Source organism: Manis pentadactyla, chromosome 9, assembly GCF_030020395.1.
Source record: "Manis pentadactyla isolate mManPen7 chromosome 9, mManPen7.hap1, whole genome shotgun sequence".
Taxonomy (NCBI): domain Eukaryota; kingdom Metazoa; phylum Chordata; class Mammalia; order Pholidota; family Manidae; genus Manis; species Manis pentadactyla.
The window spans coordinates 55,759,272-55,778,282 of NC_080027.1; the positions used below are offsets into that span (position 1 = coordinate 55,759,272).

Below are 19,011 nucleotides of genomic sequence, written 5' to 3' on the forward strand. Positions count from 1 at the left end.
CCCAGCCTGTCTGGCTGTTACTCACCATGTCTTGGGCCTCCCTGGCTACCCTTCCTGGCTTCATACGCCAACCCACTGGTTCCATAGAGACTGTTTTTGCCTACTCATTTCTTTGAGATGCCTGGAAACACTGTTTTAGCAACTATGGAAGGCCAATCCATAAGCCCACAGCATAGCTCTGGTTAGAACTCCCTTCCGACTTCCCTGGGTCTTTCCTTTAATACATGTACCATTCCCCACATTTTATTCCTGATATATGCTCTAGTAGTTGGATATCTTCTTGGGAAAAAACATCTCATCTCTGGTATATTTTTATAATAATTTCATTTCTTTAAAAGATGCTCTGGTTCCTAATTGATGTATATTATATTCTAGTTAACTTAAAGGTGAATTATTTCAATTATGTCGCAGTAAAATAAGACTTTAAAAAACTGTCAACTAGAAATCCCCTAGACCAAGTTCCTCACCTATAAATGAGAAAATTCAGTGATAGCAACTGAATTACTGAGGGTAGAATAACTAGCATTTAAGTCTCCTAGTCCTTGAACAAATAACTGAAGAGGTGTCATGTGAAATCGTTTTATTTTGTTGGAATTTAGAAGTTGGACTAGAACCAATGGGTAGAAGTGACAAGGAAGCAGAGACAAGTTTTGGCAATAAATAAAGAATTAATAACTTAGAATTGGAATAAGCTCCTTAAGAAGTAGAAATTTGCTGTCATTAGACTATTAGAAGCATTTTAACAGAAGTGAGATAACCACTTGTCAAGGATATAAGAAGATTTCTTGGCTGGAATTGTAAATTTGATGACGCCTCTCCTCTATTCCAGTTCTGAGAATCTCAGTGTTGCAATGTGAGGCGCTGTATTCTGCTGGGCTTGAACTAATAATGACCTTTACATTCCAAAGTATAAGCAGTTGTAGCCTTTAAATCTCACCCAGATTATCCTACAGCTTGCCTCTGCTGCCTTGAGTAAGCCGTGCATCACTGAGTCAATCTTTCTTCTTCATCACAAGTAAGGATCCAGGGAGGGGAAAGGGAATGAGAAAAGCTTCAAAGATTTCCCAGAGTGTGGATCAAAGGGTAAGCATGATTTTTAAGAGAAGATATTCATATTAAGTGGTGCATTTTAAAGGAGAAGCAGGAAAAGTTTCAGTCTCTGTTATTTGTCTACGAACAGAAAGCTTAACTTGACAATAATAAAGCTATCCTGAGATATAAAACTTAGAAGCAATCAGAAGTTCACCAAAAAAAAAAGAAGCATTCAGAAGGGTTAAGGCCATCTTGGCTGAGATCCAATTCACAAATTCAGTACAAATCTATAAAAACCCTTCCAAGTAAATCTGAGAATTTGAGCGCAACAGTTCTAAAAGGGGCTATTCTTGGTGCACATATCCATTTCCACTCAAATCATGCCAGTTTTTAAGAACAGCACATCATTACAGCTCCAAACCAGCGTCCAAAAGTTTGATCAATGATAATCACTTTCAGAGCTCGTCCCTTTCAGAGCTCGTATTCCACTCTTTCCCACATCAAAATGAGGTGTAGCCTCCCTTTGAGGCTAGGACACAGTAATTCAGTTTGAGAATTAAAAGAGGTATTAGAAGAATGTTTTCTTACCCAAACTATTCTGCAAAACAGAAAAAGTATCCCTTTAGAGACTCCAGGTATAAGAGAGAGAAGAAACAGGACGGAAATAATATAAAAAAATAAGGCAAGCCTCCACTATTACTGCCAGAGGAAAAGAAGGAGCAGAGAAAGAGGAGGGCCCAGCTGTGGATGGTAAATGGGAAACACCGCTGGAGAGATCTGCTCACTAATAAACAGAGAAAATCAAGGGACTTGAAAACTTGATTCAACAAGTGGCACAAATGCACAAATGTGCTTTAGAAGATTATGGTCTCTTTTTTCCTTTCTCTGAAAAGAACTAAGTGGAAGCTGTTGTGGACAGATCACCCTTCCTATAAGAAACACACTTTTATGAAGATCCTAATAAGCACCTTGCATTTGGAAGGGATGTTAGAGAAAATGGACTCCAATATACTCCTTTTAAAAGATAAAGAAACTTAAGCCCAGAGGCATTAGTTATTTGTTTGCCATCATTTAGCAAAAGAACTTTAATCCAAATCTTCCAATAACCAGGCTAGAGGCCTTTCCCCTGTACTTTGCAACCTTGAATTTAGGAGAGTTGGTATAAGAATTCCATTCTTACCTAAGGAGAACAAAGAGGGGAAATGCCATATGAAAAGTCCATAAAATGTTAAATAGCTGTTTGTCATTCTTAATACATGGTGACAGATTCAACTAATCAAGTCCTCTCTTCCTTGCACATTCTACACAGGAGCTAACAAATCATGTGTGCTCAATACATAGTAAGTCTTCAAGTGCTTCAAAGGATGACAAGACCTTAAATATGTTCCTAAGCCCCCAGCACCAATGAATGTGTAGTTTTATAAATATCATGGTGAACAAGAAACGCTGTCTTGTCATATTCCAGCCAAATAACAGCTGGACTTTAAAAATAAAATTTTGAAGGCATTTGCCTTTTATATTTTTAATTTCTGTTTTCCTGGTTTATGGTTTTATCATTTGATTTTGATGAGTGGTTAATACACAAGCACAGCTGCCTCTTTGAGTGAACTTTCCCTTGCTGCCTCCATGCTCAGAGCTATGAAGCAGGTCTACAGGTTGCTTACAAAGTGATACTGGCATTTTCACAACTGGCAGATACTCTCCTGGGAAGCCCAGCTGGAACAGGGCCCCATCTCCTAGGCTGGTTGACTTCAGTCACATCAGAAGCCCTGCAGGAAGACGGAGTAGAAGTGGAGGGAAGGCATAGCCCCTTAAAGCTGCTGTTCTACCTTATCACAATAGCCAAGACATGGACACAACTTAAGTGTACATTGATGGATGAATGGGTAAAGAAAATGTGATATACATGCAGTGGAATATCACTCATCCATAATAAAAATGGAAATTCTGCCATTTGCAACAACATGGATGGATCTTGAAGGTATTATGTTTAGTGAAATAAGTCAGATCAAGACAAAGACTGTATGGTCTCTCTTATATGTGGAACCTAAAAAGGCCAAATTCATAGAAAAAGAGAGTAGAATGATGATTGCCAAGGGGATAGGGGTTGGGACAATAAGTAATATTGGTCAAAGGTACAAACTTCCTTTATAAGCTAAATAAGCTGTGGGGATCTAATGTGCAGCACAGTGACTGCAGTTAACAATCCTGAATTATACAGTTGAAGTTGCTAAGAGAGTAGATCATAAGTTTTCTCTCTCTCACACTCATAAAGTTATTATGTTAGGTGACAAATGTGATGGATATATTAACTCACCTTATTATGGTAATTACTTCCCAATCATACACGTACCAAATCATCACATGGTACCCCTTAAATGTACACAATGTTATATGCCAATCGTATGCCAATAAAGCTGGAAAAAATTTTAATTGATGTTTCAAAGCCAAAGTAAACATGGAGATGATTATGCATGGACTAAGGGCTGACATCCTGGGCTGGAGCCACAGAATTCACCTCAGTTGAGCTTACCTAAGTTGCTTTTACTCTGAGTCTCTGTGGGGCACAAAGAAGTGTTGATCTTTTGGGTACTTTTCTCAATGATAATTATGTCTGTCTGTATGCATTCCCCTTTAATCTTCTGTCTTTCCTCACTAGACTTTAAACTCCAAGAGGTCAGGAAAATATCTCTTTTGGCTAATCAGTGTCTAATTCATGGACTGACACACAGTAGCCACTTAAGAAATGTTCGTTCCTTTTGGACCACAAAAAGAGTTTATAAATTCTTTAGTTCTTCTTTCACTTCAGTATCTTCTTACTCTTCCTATTAAGGGAAATATGAAGGAGCAAAGTGGAGAAAGTATTATGTGTACCTGTTATCTACTCTTGACTTTAATATGAACTATAACTCCAGCAGGCTTTGCAATCAGCTCACACTTGAACGGATGCCAGGAAATATCCTGAAGTCAGCAGAAGGCTGCTACCCATCCCAGCAGTCCTCACAAAGCCACTGTGCTTCTGTCGGTATTAAAGCAGGTAACTTGATTCCATTCATGAACTCACAGTCTCCCAAAAGCACACAAGGTCTCAATGGCGACTCTGGGCAAGATTCTGAGGGGAGGTTTTCACGCGCTCCTTAAGCTCCTGAGCCACTACAGCCCTTCTAATATTACACTCACCAGGCATTGCTGCTATGTGTGACATAGCATGGTGTATGGCATGACTTACTATATTTAGGGGAAAGGAAATGGGCCCTACTGAGGAAGGTCATAAGGAGTTTGTTCAGAAAAATGAAGGCACCACATATTCATCTGCACACATAGGGTGTGCAGTATTGCACATAATTTAAGAGTGTGGGTTCTAAAGCCAAGCTGCCTGGGATTAACTCTCAGCTCTGCCCTTACTAGTGGTGGCTTTACCTGTGGCAAGTTAACTTAATTACTCCCAGCCTTAATTTTCTTATCTGTAAAGTAGAAAAAAAAAAAAAACCTTGCTTACAGAGCTGTATATGGTTTCAATGAGAATGTGTGTCCAAAAAGCTTAGCACCTTCTCTGGCATATAAGTGCTTGATAAATGTTTGTTAAAAAAAAAGAAACCAGCAAACTGGTTTGAATCCACAATCTGGGTATTGAACAGAATTTCCTAAGATATTTCTATACAATACATTTCTCTACAGTTAAGTTTTGCAGTTTTTCCTTTCATAATGGTTAAGAACTCTCATCATGATTTTTAACTTAAGAAGCACATAAAGTCATCAACTAGATTAACATTACTGAGAGGTAACTGTATTTATACCCATTATACAGTCAAGACACCAACTAAAGAAGGATGAATGACATCAAGAAAACCCTGTTAGAACAAGAGTAAGGCGGTAAAACTCTGTACCTCTCAGCCAGTGGAAAAATGAAGACTGAATCCTTCAAAGTGATGAAAAATATTGTTTCATTGTGTATTGTCAGATTTAGGTACCATACTTACAGCAACATTAAAACTGGCCAGGTCTGAATAACTCGCTCCCTAGGTCACGGAACCTTAATCTTTACCAGGGGAAAAACCTGTACTTCTTAGTGCCTATGAAAATGTCAGCGTCAGTGTGTTCCTGGCACCTTCGTGGAAGACAGCAAGTACATTGCTGGTTTCCAGTCCTTTTTATCCCTCCTGTCCTCCTCCTCTTCTTCCTCTGCCTCTTCCTTTTCCTCTTCCCTTCCCTCCCCATGTGACCCCCTCCCTCAACACATGCCAATCAGAATTTATTTTACTACCTTATCTCCAGAACTATCATTAAACATTGGTCTCTCCTACTGGTATGAAAAAAAAACGTCTTCTGGAAAGTCCCTGAAGTGCTTCCTAATGTCTGATATGACCCCTCACTTAGTGCTCATTCCAGAGATGTCTGACCTGCCTGGGATCACCACAAGCTATGCCATGGCCAGCTCAGATGCTGCTCTGAAAGGTCATCATGTGTTTTCCAGGGATTAGGCTCCTGGAAGAAATCCTGCTGGTAAAAGGGATAATAGTAACATTCTTCCCCTGAAGCTAAAGAGGGACTCTAGAGGGACCCAAGATGAGTGAAGTATTGTGTTACTCTGAAGAGAACAAATCAATCTTCCCTGACTGGTAGGAGGGGTTCTGCCAAAGGAAAGGCTAACGGGAAAATCAGTCCCTAGTCTGTGATGACACAGTAAATAACGAGGCATCGTTACCACTGAAGTGCTGACCGAACTCATAAATTGTTTCCAACCTCTGAGGAACAATTTCTGCTGATATGCTCCTTGGGCATTTCAAACAAACAAACAAAAAGGAAACAGAGCCGACAGGCGTTAACAGTGCTGGGGGGTGGATACAGTGCGTGAAGCTGGTCTTTCCACCCAGACTTGCAAAAGACTTTAATAATGGTTGGTGCCCAGACACAGGTTGGGCCTTGTCCAACCAATTATTAATTTTATGCTAGATCTGTTGCAAATCATCATTTGGTTCCCAAAATGGTTTGATTGCACCTGAGAATCACTTGACTTGGGGTTAAAAAATCCTCCTTTGTGCGTTTGAACTTTTTTAACAAGAATGCAAGGAGGTGGATGAAACACAGAATTCTGTTGTTCATTGGAATGCAGGGGGTTCTTTTACTTTAAACCTTTTAAACTGCACCTTGAAGTACTTGGATTGCTATGTCAGTGTCCTGTATTCTGTAATACAGGATCTACATGGCATCTCAAAGTCCTCAACTGTAATATAAAGACTAACATTTCCTCAGCTTTGCCAAGACAACTGAGCTGATACACCCAAGAAATATCACAGACCCTGCATCTAATACAGAGGCATCTTCAGACATGCCCAGAGCAGCAGCAAAGAGCTACAGAAAAGCCACTCACCCTCTGCATCTTCTGGCCGAGTAAGGTCAATGACACCTGGGCCCAGCTTTCCATCTTCATTTGACTTTCCTGTTAACTGGGGCCCCAGATTCTCAAAGCGCGTTCTTTCCTAAAGGAAAGAATAATCAGAGTATTAGCCTAGCTTCTGAAGCAGCCACTTTTTCCTCCCAGTTTTCGTCTTGCTTAGTGGGAGACACTTGGATTTACAAACACCATTTTTAACCAACTTGGGTTCAGGAAAATCTTTCAGGAAGATTCCTCTGAAGCCTGATTTTGGTGCTGACAGCTTCTAAACCATGGTACCTGTAAGGAAAGGGAAACTGTGACAGGAAACCTGCCAAGTCTGTACTGCACATCTTCTGTCTGTTGGATGTGCTCCAGGAACCTGAAAGGAATGCAATCGAGAGGTCTGAGCCAAAAGTGCAAAACTTGAAAGAACAGCTCTCATTAAAATATACTGCTATTTAATGAGAAAGGAATTTTCTCACTTAGAGACCATAGTTTGCATTGCTATTCCTGGGAAAATACAAACCAGAATTTTATGAAAGAGGATTTCAAAAACAAAAATTTCAAAAAGAGCAAACTAGATAGACGATAGCATTGATGCTATTATTTTGACTAGGAGTTCCAACCGTAACTTCCTGGGAAGTGAAAAGGAGGACATTACTCCTAGCCAGCTATTGACTCAGAGAAGTTAAATTCTCCTGCTGCTATAGGAAGGAAACCCAAAGATTTTTAACTCGCTAACACATTCCTCTAGGAGCAGGAGTCCGAAATGTCACGATGACACTGGCCATCATTAACATGGTGCTCTTGTCTGTGGAAACTGCACGCGTGTCCCCTGCTTGCCTCTGTGCTCCTCTCCACGCTCAAGGTTGGCTTTGTGTTGTGCTTATGAATGAATGAAACCTTGTTGTTCATTACTATGAAACAATATTAAATGTCATGTCAGCTTGAATTTACAGACATGAAATAGCAGCTCCAGCTCTGGGAATGGTTTCTGCATGTTATACTTAATGCATTATGCAGCAGTAGAGTGCTGATTGCTGTTCAGTCTATTGTTCAATGACCTAGTTCTGTACTGAGCATGTTCAGCATTAGATGGAAACACTCTGAGTGTCTCTTCTGTAAGATGTTTAGAAACTTGGAAATATTCTTAAAGAGCAAACATACAATTACTTGATAGAGGCTGTGTCTCATTTGTACAGTCTCACTACATTTGTGCTTTCTAATATGATTATTTTTGAATATCATTATATTTCTATAATTAATTCCCATCAGTCAAATTGTGCAGGAAGTCTTCCAGTTCCCCTTCATCATGGAATATGTTGAAATCTGTGTTGGAAGAAAACACAGCACAAACCTTGCTTTAATCTAGCACCATTTCTATGAAAGATTTGCAACAAAATTATAATCATGAATTTCCCCAACTGGGTACTACTAACTAGTTACAATAGGAGTAGTGGGGAAACCACTGAAATATGACACTTACAAAAAAAAAGAATGAAAATAAAAAGCAAATTAGGTATGGTTCCCCAATATCTTATGTGCAAACACTGCTGCACAAGAACAAATTGACCCAGACACAGGCCACAACAGAAAGCAACCACGAGCCATGTGGGAGTTTCACACATTGTCGGGGGTGGAGGGAAGGGCAGCTGCTTTTAATCAGCCAATTTCTATTTTTGAGTAGCACTTTTGGTTGTCATGATATAAAGAAAAAGAATTAAAGTGAAGATGAGTAGTACCAGGGAAAGCAAAATATTCAACCTTTGTTTTATCACATTGTTTCACATTTCAAATATTTGCATGTGAATGCTTTCCCTATGCTAAATGCAAAAGGAGTTTTGATGTGACACCTGCAATCTTCTTGGAAGAACAACTTTTAACTGTATTTTCATGGGGGGTGGGGAAACAACTTTCTCTGAAAATCAACAGACCGTGCTTCCTATCAATATGCATATTTCACGTATCTTTCTAGTCATTCATTCTCTTTGATTTTACTGGAAAATATTCTCAGTAAAAAATATAAAGTTCCTGAAAGAATATCAATATTTTGACAAGGAAGGAGAAGAGGGGAAAATTACATGCCATGGTTTGTAAAATTCTAAGACAACAAAGCTTACATGATGATAATATCTTTTCTTTTCTAAAAAATGAAGTGCACTCACAATTCAGCATTATCAGTTGTTTTTAATCATAACAAAAAAGCATTCAGAACATTCAACAACACATTCACAGTGTCTTTGAAGTCATACGTTTTTCTGACTTCATTGAAAAAAAAATTCTTCTGCAGAGATGCTTGCCTTATAAAATATCAATATTTTGACAGAGTAGAAGTCAAGGAAGACTATCCCATGGAACACTTGTTAAACAGGCAGAAAATAAATCAATGATAAAAATTGTTTTGGGCAGTGGGCTGCATTTTATATGTGGTGATATTAAGCACTTGTGTTTGAGATTAAAGAAGGACCTTGCAAAGCCATGCCCTTTCATGTAAATTTCTACCTCGTCTCCCAGAAGATTTCCTTCTTTTCTTCAAAGAACAGCTCAGAATATTTATTTGCCAGCCACATAATCATAAGATAAGAGGGCCTGATGTCTACCAGTTAGCTCTGGTTAGCAGGGCTAAGCAAAGCTTTCACCAGTGAGGTTGAACATGAGCTGAGTAAAACAGAATGTGGACATCGGCACAGAGAGAAGTTCAAAGATACTCAGGTTCCAAGAGGCTTCAACTGCTGGCCACTAAGTACTAATGGGTATGCACCTACATGGAACAGAGACTGTAGGTGGCAAGTTCTTAATTCCAAATTTTTTTCCACACACTTGAACTAGTTCTCACTATGTGTATATAGCTCCCAAGTAAGATGTTTTGGAGATATTAGCAAAATACATCAATGCTAATTTAACCTCAACCCCCCAAGAAAATTCCCCAATTTTCATGTTGATACTGAAACGTGCATTTTATATGCAACGGTGCAATCAGACACTTACTTATGCATTGTCAGTCACAGACATGCAGGCAACATAAAAGTTATTGAAAAAAATTAAAGTCAGCTCTGCTGTGTGGTAGGACTGTTGGTTCTCTAAGTGCTTTGAAATTATGATGTATGAGGTAGATGCTGCATATTAAATAAAGATATTTAAATGATAAAGCCCCCTTTAGTGAGAGCTGATGAATGTTAAATGTTACAAGCCACAAGACGGTGGCATCCATCACCTTCGCATATTATCAGAGTCAATGATGGGGCAGCCTCACTGATGACAGATACACTGCTGCATTATTATCCCTTATTTCCAGAGTCACTGAACAAACCATTCAACTCTTCAGGCATTATTTTTAACTTTGCATTAAATTAGCAACTCTTCCCTTCCTACCATAGCAACATTGATCAATTTTATCTTTGCATCGGTGGAGAGAGAGAATGCGTTTGGGGGCAACTAAAAGAATAGAGGTTTGTTTCCATCTAGGAAAAAAAATCAACTTCCGCTTGCTGGCAACAAATGTAAAATTGTGATATGGGGAAAGAACAGCAATGAAACAGTAAGCACACAATAATGGCTTTTCTGTGCGCTTAGATAAAAGCTGAATTTTTGATGCACACAGTATATTTTAATAAAATTTTATATACTATGTTTTATACACTTATTGGCTATTCCATAATAATGTGTGTGCTAACAGTAAAATTGCTCTTAAATTTATGTGTGTTATTTATACGTTCCCCCGTAACAATGCTTTTTGTTGTAAAAAATATTCTGTTTATTAATGTAACTTTACAACCACTGCATCTGAGATCCGTGGTAAATTAATGACATTTTTATTATTTTATAGTGTCATTAAATTTTTACTGATCACTCCATCAAACAGAGGCAGTAAAGGCCATAATATAAACTGGGACACTTAGATCAGGCAGCAGGAAGACATTCCATATAGTCTGAAGAAAACTGCTAGCAATAAATGATATTTATACCATCTTTAAGCATGTTAGAATACTTGGATAAGTTTGGCAAAACTGTTTCAGTAGTAGAGTGGATTGTGTACTTAAATAACAGTTTGCTTGCCAGTGAGACAAGCCTTTTTCAAACCATATGTGAGATGACTGATTGCAGCCATCTCCTGAAAAACAACAAGCGGAACGGGCACCCTCCCTTCTGGATCTCAAGGGATCTCCAAGACTGACCAGCTTATCCCAGGCCTCACATTATTTTAGCGTGGGCCCCTTTTCAACAAACTGAAGTGGAAGATGGTACATGCTGAGAGAGTAGGCTTTTTTGTTTGCTGTTTGACAAATAAATTTCATTTGACAGGTAGACACAGCTGGACAATGATGTAATATATTTTATTCCAATGGTCTAAATAAAAGGTACTTTACCAGCCTTTATTCAAAGCTCATTTCTAAAGAATGTCTGAATATAGGGTCATTCATAGCAGCCACAGAATAGACACCTAAGGGCCATTGCCTATATTGCAGTTAAAATGGGTAAAAATAATTACCTCCTGTTACTTTCACATGTAAGAGGCATTATAATTAGGATATTCTACACTGGCCCTCACATATTCTGTTTATAGGATGTTTGTGTGTGTATATATATATATATATATATATTTTATGCAAGTATTTCATACTATTTTATACAAATGTATATGCATATTATACATATATTTCTGTATATAGAAGATAGTAAATAGATAATTTTAAGCTCATGCAATCACAAATTTAGAACCACCTATCTCTTAGGTGGGGATTTTGGCATGAATTTTTTCGAAGTAAATAAGAACGTTGTTGTTATATTCTAAAATATATATTCTAATATATATATTTAAATATTAAAGACTTTTTTAAATCTTTCAAATTTGTAATAATAAGGAAATTTTCAGGGAAAGCCATGCTTTGGTGTATCCTGAAGCAAGGTTTTCTAAGAAAAATAAATACATGCTTTATGAATAGAAATTCTCTATGGCCACCACAATATTCTGAGATATTACCTATCCTCAAAGTTTTAGCTTTGTCTAAGTTGCTAAGTACTGCCCTACAGAAGTCTTATTGCATTGAGCTCCAAGCTTTGGTGTTTCTCCGACCTGGGAAAACTCTTTCCTGAACTAAAAGTAAAGTCTTCCCTGTAAAAGTACGCTTTCCCTGTACACAACTTCCCTTCCTGTCCTCTGTTACATCACTACCAGCTGGGCAGCACTATTGGTCTCACTGCTGTGCTTGGCCCTCTGTGCCCGGTTTGTCCTCTGGGCCAAGCCTTCTTTCACAGAGCCTTTGTACAAGTCCCTCCCCTCCAGGCCTCCAGGCGTGGCACCACTGACAGCCCAGCACAGGCCCGCACGCCTGAACTCCAGATCACTGCCACTGCCTTCTTTCTGGTCTGCCTCACCCTTGGCACTGCCTCCCAGTCCATCTGCTCACACTCCTCACAGAACTTCCACCTCAGGTCTCTGATGTAAAGCTTTCCACGGCTTCCGATTTTCTGTTGCATTTCATCCAAACTCCTCTACCTGGCTTTCAAGCCCTTCATACCTGGCTCCCACACATCTTTCTAAACTCAACTTCTTTTTACATTCGCATCATACATCCTCTGCTCAGGACAGACAGTAACTCACCTTCCACAATAATACTATAACACACCTGCTTCCTCTTCCTCGTGGCTGCTGGGATAATGCTTCCTTCTCAAGGTGTATCATACTGGAAAACCCAAGTTGTACATGAACTCACTGACACCCCCGATAACCCTATAACCTCCTCTGATACACAACATTGCTAAGTTTTCAATATATAATCCCCTCCAATATATAAGGCCTGGAGGGGAGGGACTTGTACAAAGGCTCTGTGAAAGAAGGCTTGGCCCAGAGGACAAACCGGGCACAGAGGGCCAAGCACAGCAGTGAGACCAATAGTGCTGCCCAGCTGGTAGTGATGCAACAGAGGACAGGAAGGGAAAAGCGTACTTTTACAGGGAAGATTTTACTTTTAGTTTAGGAAAGAGTTTTCCCAGGTCGGAGAAACACCAAAGCTTGGAGCTCGATGCAGTAAAACTTCTGTAGGGCAGTACTTAGCAACTTAGACAAATTATATATATGCTAATTATATATATGTTAAATACTCCCAGTTATATACTATGTTAAAGGCTTGAGCTTTGACTCACATACACCTGCAAGTCTCCCTCAACATCAGAAAATTTTTCAAGCCAGGGATTGTGTGTTTCACCTTTTCTATGTATTTTGCACAGCATTTAGTATTAGTGCCCATAAATACTTGCAGCTTTCTACAAGGCCACATGATTGATTTACCCACATAAAGTGAGCGTCTGCTGTACAAGTGAGTGTACAAATGGAGCAAGAACTACCAATTTTCTAGTATTTCAAGTTTGTGAAAGAGATGTTTAGACTCAACACTCCACATTGTATTGGTGATGTGTCTTTGGGAAGTAATAATCAAAACAAGGAAATCCAAAAAAAATTTTAAATATTTTGAAAAAGAGGGAAATGAATAATTTTAAAAGACCACAAAAGAATACCATTTGGTTATATAATATAATACAAAAAAGGTTTTTTTGAATCTGACTTTTAATGTCTGCAGTTTAACGCTTGCATCTTTGCAAAGTCTTTGCAAAACACTGCAAAAAGACACTACCTGCCACAAACACTTGGCTTAACAGCAACACCCTTTTATTTCTAAATAAAAAGGTTTTGTTTTCTGTTTCATTTTGTTTTGTTTTTAAAAAGCAGGACAATGCTAAGCACAACTTTGAGAGAATCTGTATCTTACTCTGAAAAATTTGCTCTAATTCTTTGCTCTGGACTTATCTTGCCATGAGGTGATTCTCAAGAAACACTACTTAAGCATGCCTGTAGTTTCCTTTTTATTGACTTAACAAGCTCTATCACTTTATTAGCCTTTATATTATATCCTTCACTATATATTTAGTAATTTAATGAAGGATCAAAACTGTAAGCCTCACACTGGAAAGTAACCATATATGCTTTTAAAAAGGTGACTCTTTTTTGGGAGGAGTTATTTTGGAGGTACCGGAATTTACTTCCAGAGTGAAACTTTGATGGTCCCAGAGTCAGTGATCATTATAACAAAGACTCTGGCTAGGAGAAATGAGGTTCATTATTGAACTTCATTGCTAAATAACACTTTTTCAGCTAAACTATTTATTTGTCTGGCATTTAATACACCCTTTACACCAAAATTGTGCTAGGACTCATGAATTAGTACAGCCTAAGTTTTCCAACTGTGTTTGTCTCCATAGCCCAAATACATGCACTGGAGTGGAAGTAGGGAAGAGTGTGGCTTACAGATCATATACCAATTGAAAATCTCTTTCCAATGAGTATTTCTTTTAATTCTCACACCAATACTACAAGGAAAATATAATTACTGCTTTAAGTTTTACAAGAGAAGAAAGTGAGGCTCAAAAAGATTTTTATATATCATTTAAATTACTTAACCAAAATTTAGATAGGTGTTTGCGCTGAGGTGAATTTAGAGTCATAACTCCACAACTTAATTACCATGTGATCTCTCTGAGCCTGTTGCCTCATTTGTAAAATGGAATAGAAAATGCTCATGCTGCAGGGTTGTGATGATGAAATAAGAGATTATATGTGTGAGTGCTTTGAAAAAATAAAGCAACTCATAAAACACTCACTTACGTTAAAGATATTATTTAGTGTTTACTAAATGCTTCAAAGCTAAACACTAATGAAGATAGTATCCTGATCTAAAGGCCAATATCCTTTCTCCTGTACAAACAACACAACTATATAACCAAAGATGCTTTCCTTTTTGTCTTGGCTACTAAGCATCTCAGAACTAAATTTAAATCTCAACTTTAGTAAACATGTAGTACCTGAATCTTGTTTTTCTCTACTTGTAAGCCCTCATATGCTCCCCAAAATCTGTATGAAGAGAACCAAACTTCTCTGCATAGCTTATATAACCATTTATCATCTGGTTCCCTCTCTCCTTGTCAGCTTTGGCCTACTCATTCCAGGTTTTTCCTGTTCCAAGAAGATGGAACTTCTTGGAGTTTTCTGAACAGCAGAATAGAGATTTTATGCCCTTGTGTTTTTACATATAATACTCCCTCTTTCTAGAATGCCCTTCTTTTACTGACGACATCATAGTTAGTCCTTTCTAGACCTAATCAAAGCATTTCTTTGGGACGGACTTCTTCGCTGACTGCCTACCACCAGCTCCAGGCAAAAATGATCACTGTTTTGTTTCATCACCACACCATGTTTATAGAAAAAAGTATTACAATCATAGGCTTTTATGTCTGTTTATACGTCTTCCCCACTTATCCTTTAAGGTGTGGTGCCCATGCCTTGCTACCTTTAGATCATTGGTGTGTCTCATGATGCTGGCACTTACGTGACACTTAGCATGTTAAATCCTGATAACCCTAATAAAAAGATCTCCCTCTTTCCTTTCATTTTAATTTTACTTTCAAATAAAGTTAAATTCAGGAAGATTTGGGTCTTTTTTGAAAACAGTGATATAGATAATTAAAAGGTAAATAAATACAAAGGAAGGTATATAAGTCAGTTGAACAATACAATGGTCTCCTGGTCAGGGCTGGCTGAGGGCTGGGGTACAGGCTGTCTACCCTTGTTATTATTATTCAAAAGGGCTCTGCAAGAATCTTCCCTAAAATTTCAACCACCACCACCTCCAAATATTCTTATACATTCTTACATTGCTTAGTAACCCATTTTTAGCAATTAATTCTTTGAATTAATTAATAATGCCAATATTTTGTGAAAGGACAATAAAACAATAAACAAATTATATTAACTTCAGTTTAATTCCTTTAGAGAAACAAGAACATCTCTAGGGAAGATAACTCAGATGAAACCACATGAACAGAGACATAAAATATTTGATCAAGGGGGTTCCCTAGGTACTATAGTCACAAAGAAAATAATTTTACAAGATTTTTGGAATAACCAAGCTAAACAAAGATGGCTATTATAGGCTTAACTGTGTCCCCTTGAAATATATATGTTGAAGCCCTACCTCCTAGGACCTCAGAGTGTGACTCTGGAGATGTGGCCTTTAAAGAGGTGATTAAATTAAAATGAGGCTGTTAAGGTGGGTCCTAATCGATATGGTGTCCTTACAAGAGGAGGAGATTAGGACATAAGAGAAACATCAGAGATGAGTGCTTACAGGGGACAGACCATATGAGGACACAGTAAGAAGGGGGCCATCTGCAAGCCAAGGAGGAAGTTCTCAGAAGAAACTAATTGTATCAGCACCTTACTCTTGGACTTCTGGCCTCCAGAACTGTGAGAAAAAAATTTTTGTTGTATAAGCCACCCAGTCTGTGGAATTCAGGTATGGTAGCCCTAGCAAACTAATACTATGGCAATTTCTGCCTCTTATGTCATAAAAGGCTTTTGTCATTTAACAAAAAATAATCAAACAATAAGGCAACAAATTTTAGATATGAGATCCTCCTAACCTTAGAAAGAATTATCTGGAAGCTTTTGCCATTGGGATTTAGTAGTGGTTCTATCTGTTTAAAAATCAATCTATATCTATCTATCTGTCTATTTGTCTACCTATCTATCTATCTATCACCTATCTATCTATCTACCTACCTACCTACCTACCTGGGATTCTTCAAAAGAGAAAGTTCTCCCTTAAAAGGAAGATTTATAAGGGATTGGCAAAAATTTTCAAAATTCCAGAAGATTCATACTGAGGCATAGAATTAATAAAGACTGACATATGCTGTTCAGATCACCTCTCAGAATACTGATATATGCCACTTGGGGGAGGGAAAGTGACTCCTGGTCCTCTCTATCTCCAGCTAGACTGTGCTCTAAGCACATGGCTGCTGCCATGAACTAATGTTTGCAGAGCTTCTTGTGGATATGTTTTATGGAGCTTTCAAAAACATTCTCAAATGATGTATGACAAGTTTCCCTCAGGATTTGAAGAGAACACCAAACTAAGCAAGTTCGCTTTCCACACCCCTGGCAAGGACAGCATCCTGTAATATCTCCTGTAACATATACTTAGATGCTTGTCACTGATCGTCAGATGATAAGTGATAAAGTAGCATTAACTCTGAAGATATGAGACCCTCTCAGGCTTGGGAGCCACTGAGCTAAATTAGTTTCATCAGAATTATAGTGCTTACCGAACCCCTTTAACCAAATGCTGTCTGTCTCTTTCATATGGTTTTAATATGGTTTTAACCAATTGCAAGGTTATTTATAAGTTTGCAACTCCCAAGTAGAGTTATAAAGTGTTCAGATTTAAGCAAATCCAGTTGTGCAGCAGCCCAACTCCTACTTATATGTGGTTTCCAAATTTTTATTCATGCACAGAGGCATGGCGCATATTTGTTCCTGAATATTCTCTGATTAACTATTTGCTTTAGTAACAAGTTCACAAAAAGTTCCATTGTAAAATTATACAAAGTCCTACTAAAATTGAACACATGATTTAAAAACCAGAAAATTTTATCTCCACTTAAACTACCAGCAAAACTTTGTTATTCTAACATTTGTCAGAAGAACAAAGAACATCACAATAAAATTAATGACCAGCTAAGCAAATGTCTTTGTCCAAAAAATTATCTTGGGAATTCTATTTGTTCAAATCTAGGTACTTGATTTCAGATACCTATTTAATTTACAGTGTGTACTTTTTAATTGTGCTTGTGGAAGCCCAGGTGCAGTTTATTCAAATTAAAGACATCAAAGCTAGATAAACCAAGAATGAATCACTTTTCCAAAAATCTACCTCTATTTCAAACTGATAAATTTGAAGATATTTTTCTTAGAAACATAACCACTAAAAAAAAAGTTTAAAAAGTAAGGTATTGCCACCACATATTTGTTTTAAGAGATATAATATATATCACATCTCCTAAAATATTTTCTTATAATTTAAAGAAATACCTGTGCTACAAAAATAACAAGTATCTTGAAAAGACAAATAGGGAGTATGTGAAAACTTTGGTGCTAGAAGGAAATGTAAAGGTATCTTCATTCAGAGAGCCTGGGCACCAAGGGGTTAGGATATTAACCCAAAGTCCTGCAGCCAACCAGGAATGGAACCAGAACACGCCCCTTCTCCTCCAGACTCTGTCTCCTGTTCCTTCCACTCAGCAGCTCTGCGTTACATGCGCTCTTTAAGAACCACGCTAGTCCCTGATTACTTGGTCTGTAAAATAAGGAAGCTGACCTAACTTATCTCTCTGGTTTCTTTCAGCTCTGAGATGTTATGATTCTGTGATACTGGACGTTTTTTTTCCTGAGACCTATACTGCAGCACACACAAGTAAAAATCATATTGCCATGTCATGAAACACTTTTGAGCAACTATTCATATTCTCAAGGAAATCGCTCAAAGATAATCCATTTGTCAAACAAGCCTACCAAACCCCGGTCACATTTAGCTGGAAAGCATGTATTTACCACTTCTGCAATTCCATCTCTACCACAGGCAAAGGTGATAGAAGGGAAGGGACACAGAGGCAGGGAAAGCAAAGGAAAGAGACAGGCAAAGTCAGGGGAAAACAGTTTGGTAAGAAATTGGGGTAAATAAGCCTCTATGTCCCTATTTTGGTATTCATTATGGTAGCACTAGCACAGAATAGATCCCTTTTTGTCTGAAAGCAAAGTTACGTAAATGCAAAGACTCCTGCTAAGAAGAGGGCCTCTCTTGAGAAAAACACAGACTCCTTCTACTGTTATACTCCTAGAAAACAGGAAGTACTAGAAAGGGCAAGAGAAGTAACAAATGACTTTTCAAATAAATGATAAAAATAACCCAGAACTACGTCTGATTATTTGTGGATGAAGCTTTCTTTAAGTTTAAGTAAAATTAAAATCTAGAAACTATGTTTCCATTTCATGAAAATTAAAAATTCATTTCCAAATTGAAATTTTGAAAATGAGTTTTAAAGAAGGAGAAAATATTTAAGAGCCTATTCAAAATAGTCTTCCAACATGGCAGTATTACAAAGGACAAAAGATAGTGTCCAACTGTGGTGATATGTGTTAATTGTATGGTTTTCCAAAGATGTGGGAGAACTGATATCAATTACAGTATAATTACCATTACTTCCAACAGAGTTAACATGTAGTTACCACAAAATAACGTACAATTAACTGGTGTCACATTGCACACCAGACTAAATAAGATACAAATTAAAAATTCCCAAATGTAGCCATAATACTCTTCTATCTCTTAAAAAAATAATAAAACAACTTTTCTCTGATGTCAAAGCATTTTTCAGGAATTAGTGTAATTATTCCAATGAGGGAGAAACCAAGACATTTAAGTTAGAATCACTTTTAGATATACAATGAAAACCTGTATACGAAGGGAGATGCATGTATCCACAATTTAAATTTAATAAGCTAAAACTGTTGTAAATAAAATTAGAATTATCTTCATGTTTCTTTCATGTTTCAGTTCCTGAAAATGGGGCAGCAATATTTTAAAACCAAGTTCAAGAATGTTCTTAGTTTTTACCTGATATTTTTTACTTTATTTATCAAACACAGAACATGAGCCTGCCTTAGTGGTGCTACAGAGGACACAGAAACCAGTAAGCCTCACTCTAAGAGC

At 37.7% G+C, this 19,011-nt stretch overlaps 1 protein-coding gene across 8 annotated transcripts in view; it reads right to left on the minus strand.

The window, feature by feature from the left end:
- SOX6 (SRY-box transcription factor 6) overlaps window positions 1-19,011 on the minus strand; it is a 588,617-nt gene that overhangs the window by 38,417 nt on the left and 531,189 nt on the right. For all 8 annotated transcript variants that reach the window (XM_057507418.1, XM_036877042.2, XM_036877041.2 and 5 more), the window contains one exon: window positions 6,404-6,512. In XM_057507418.1, coding sequence (XP_057363401.1) covers window positions 6,404-6,512 — 109 coding nt within the window. The remainder of the gene's footprint in view (window positions 1-6,403; window positions 6,513-19,011) is intronic.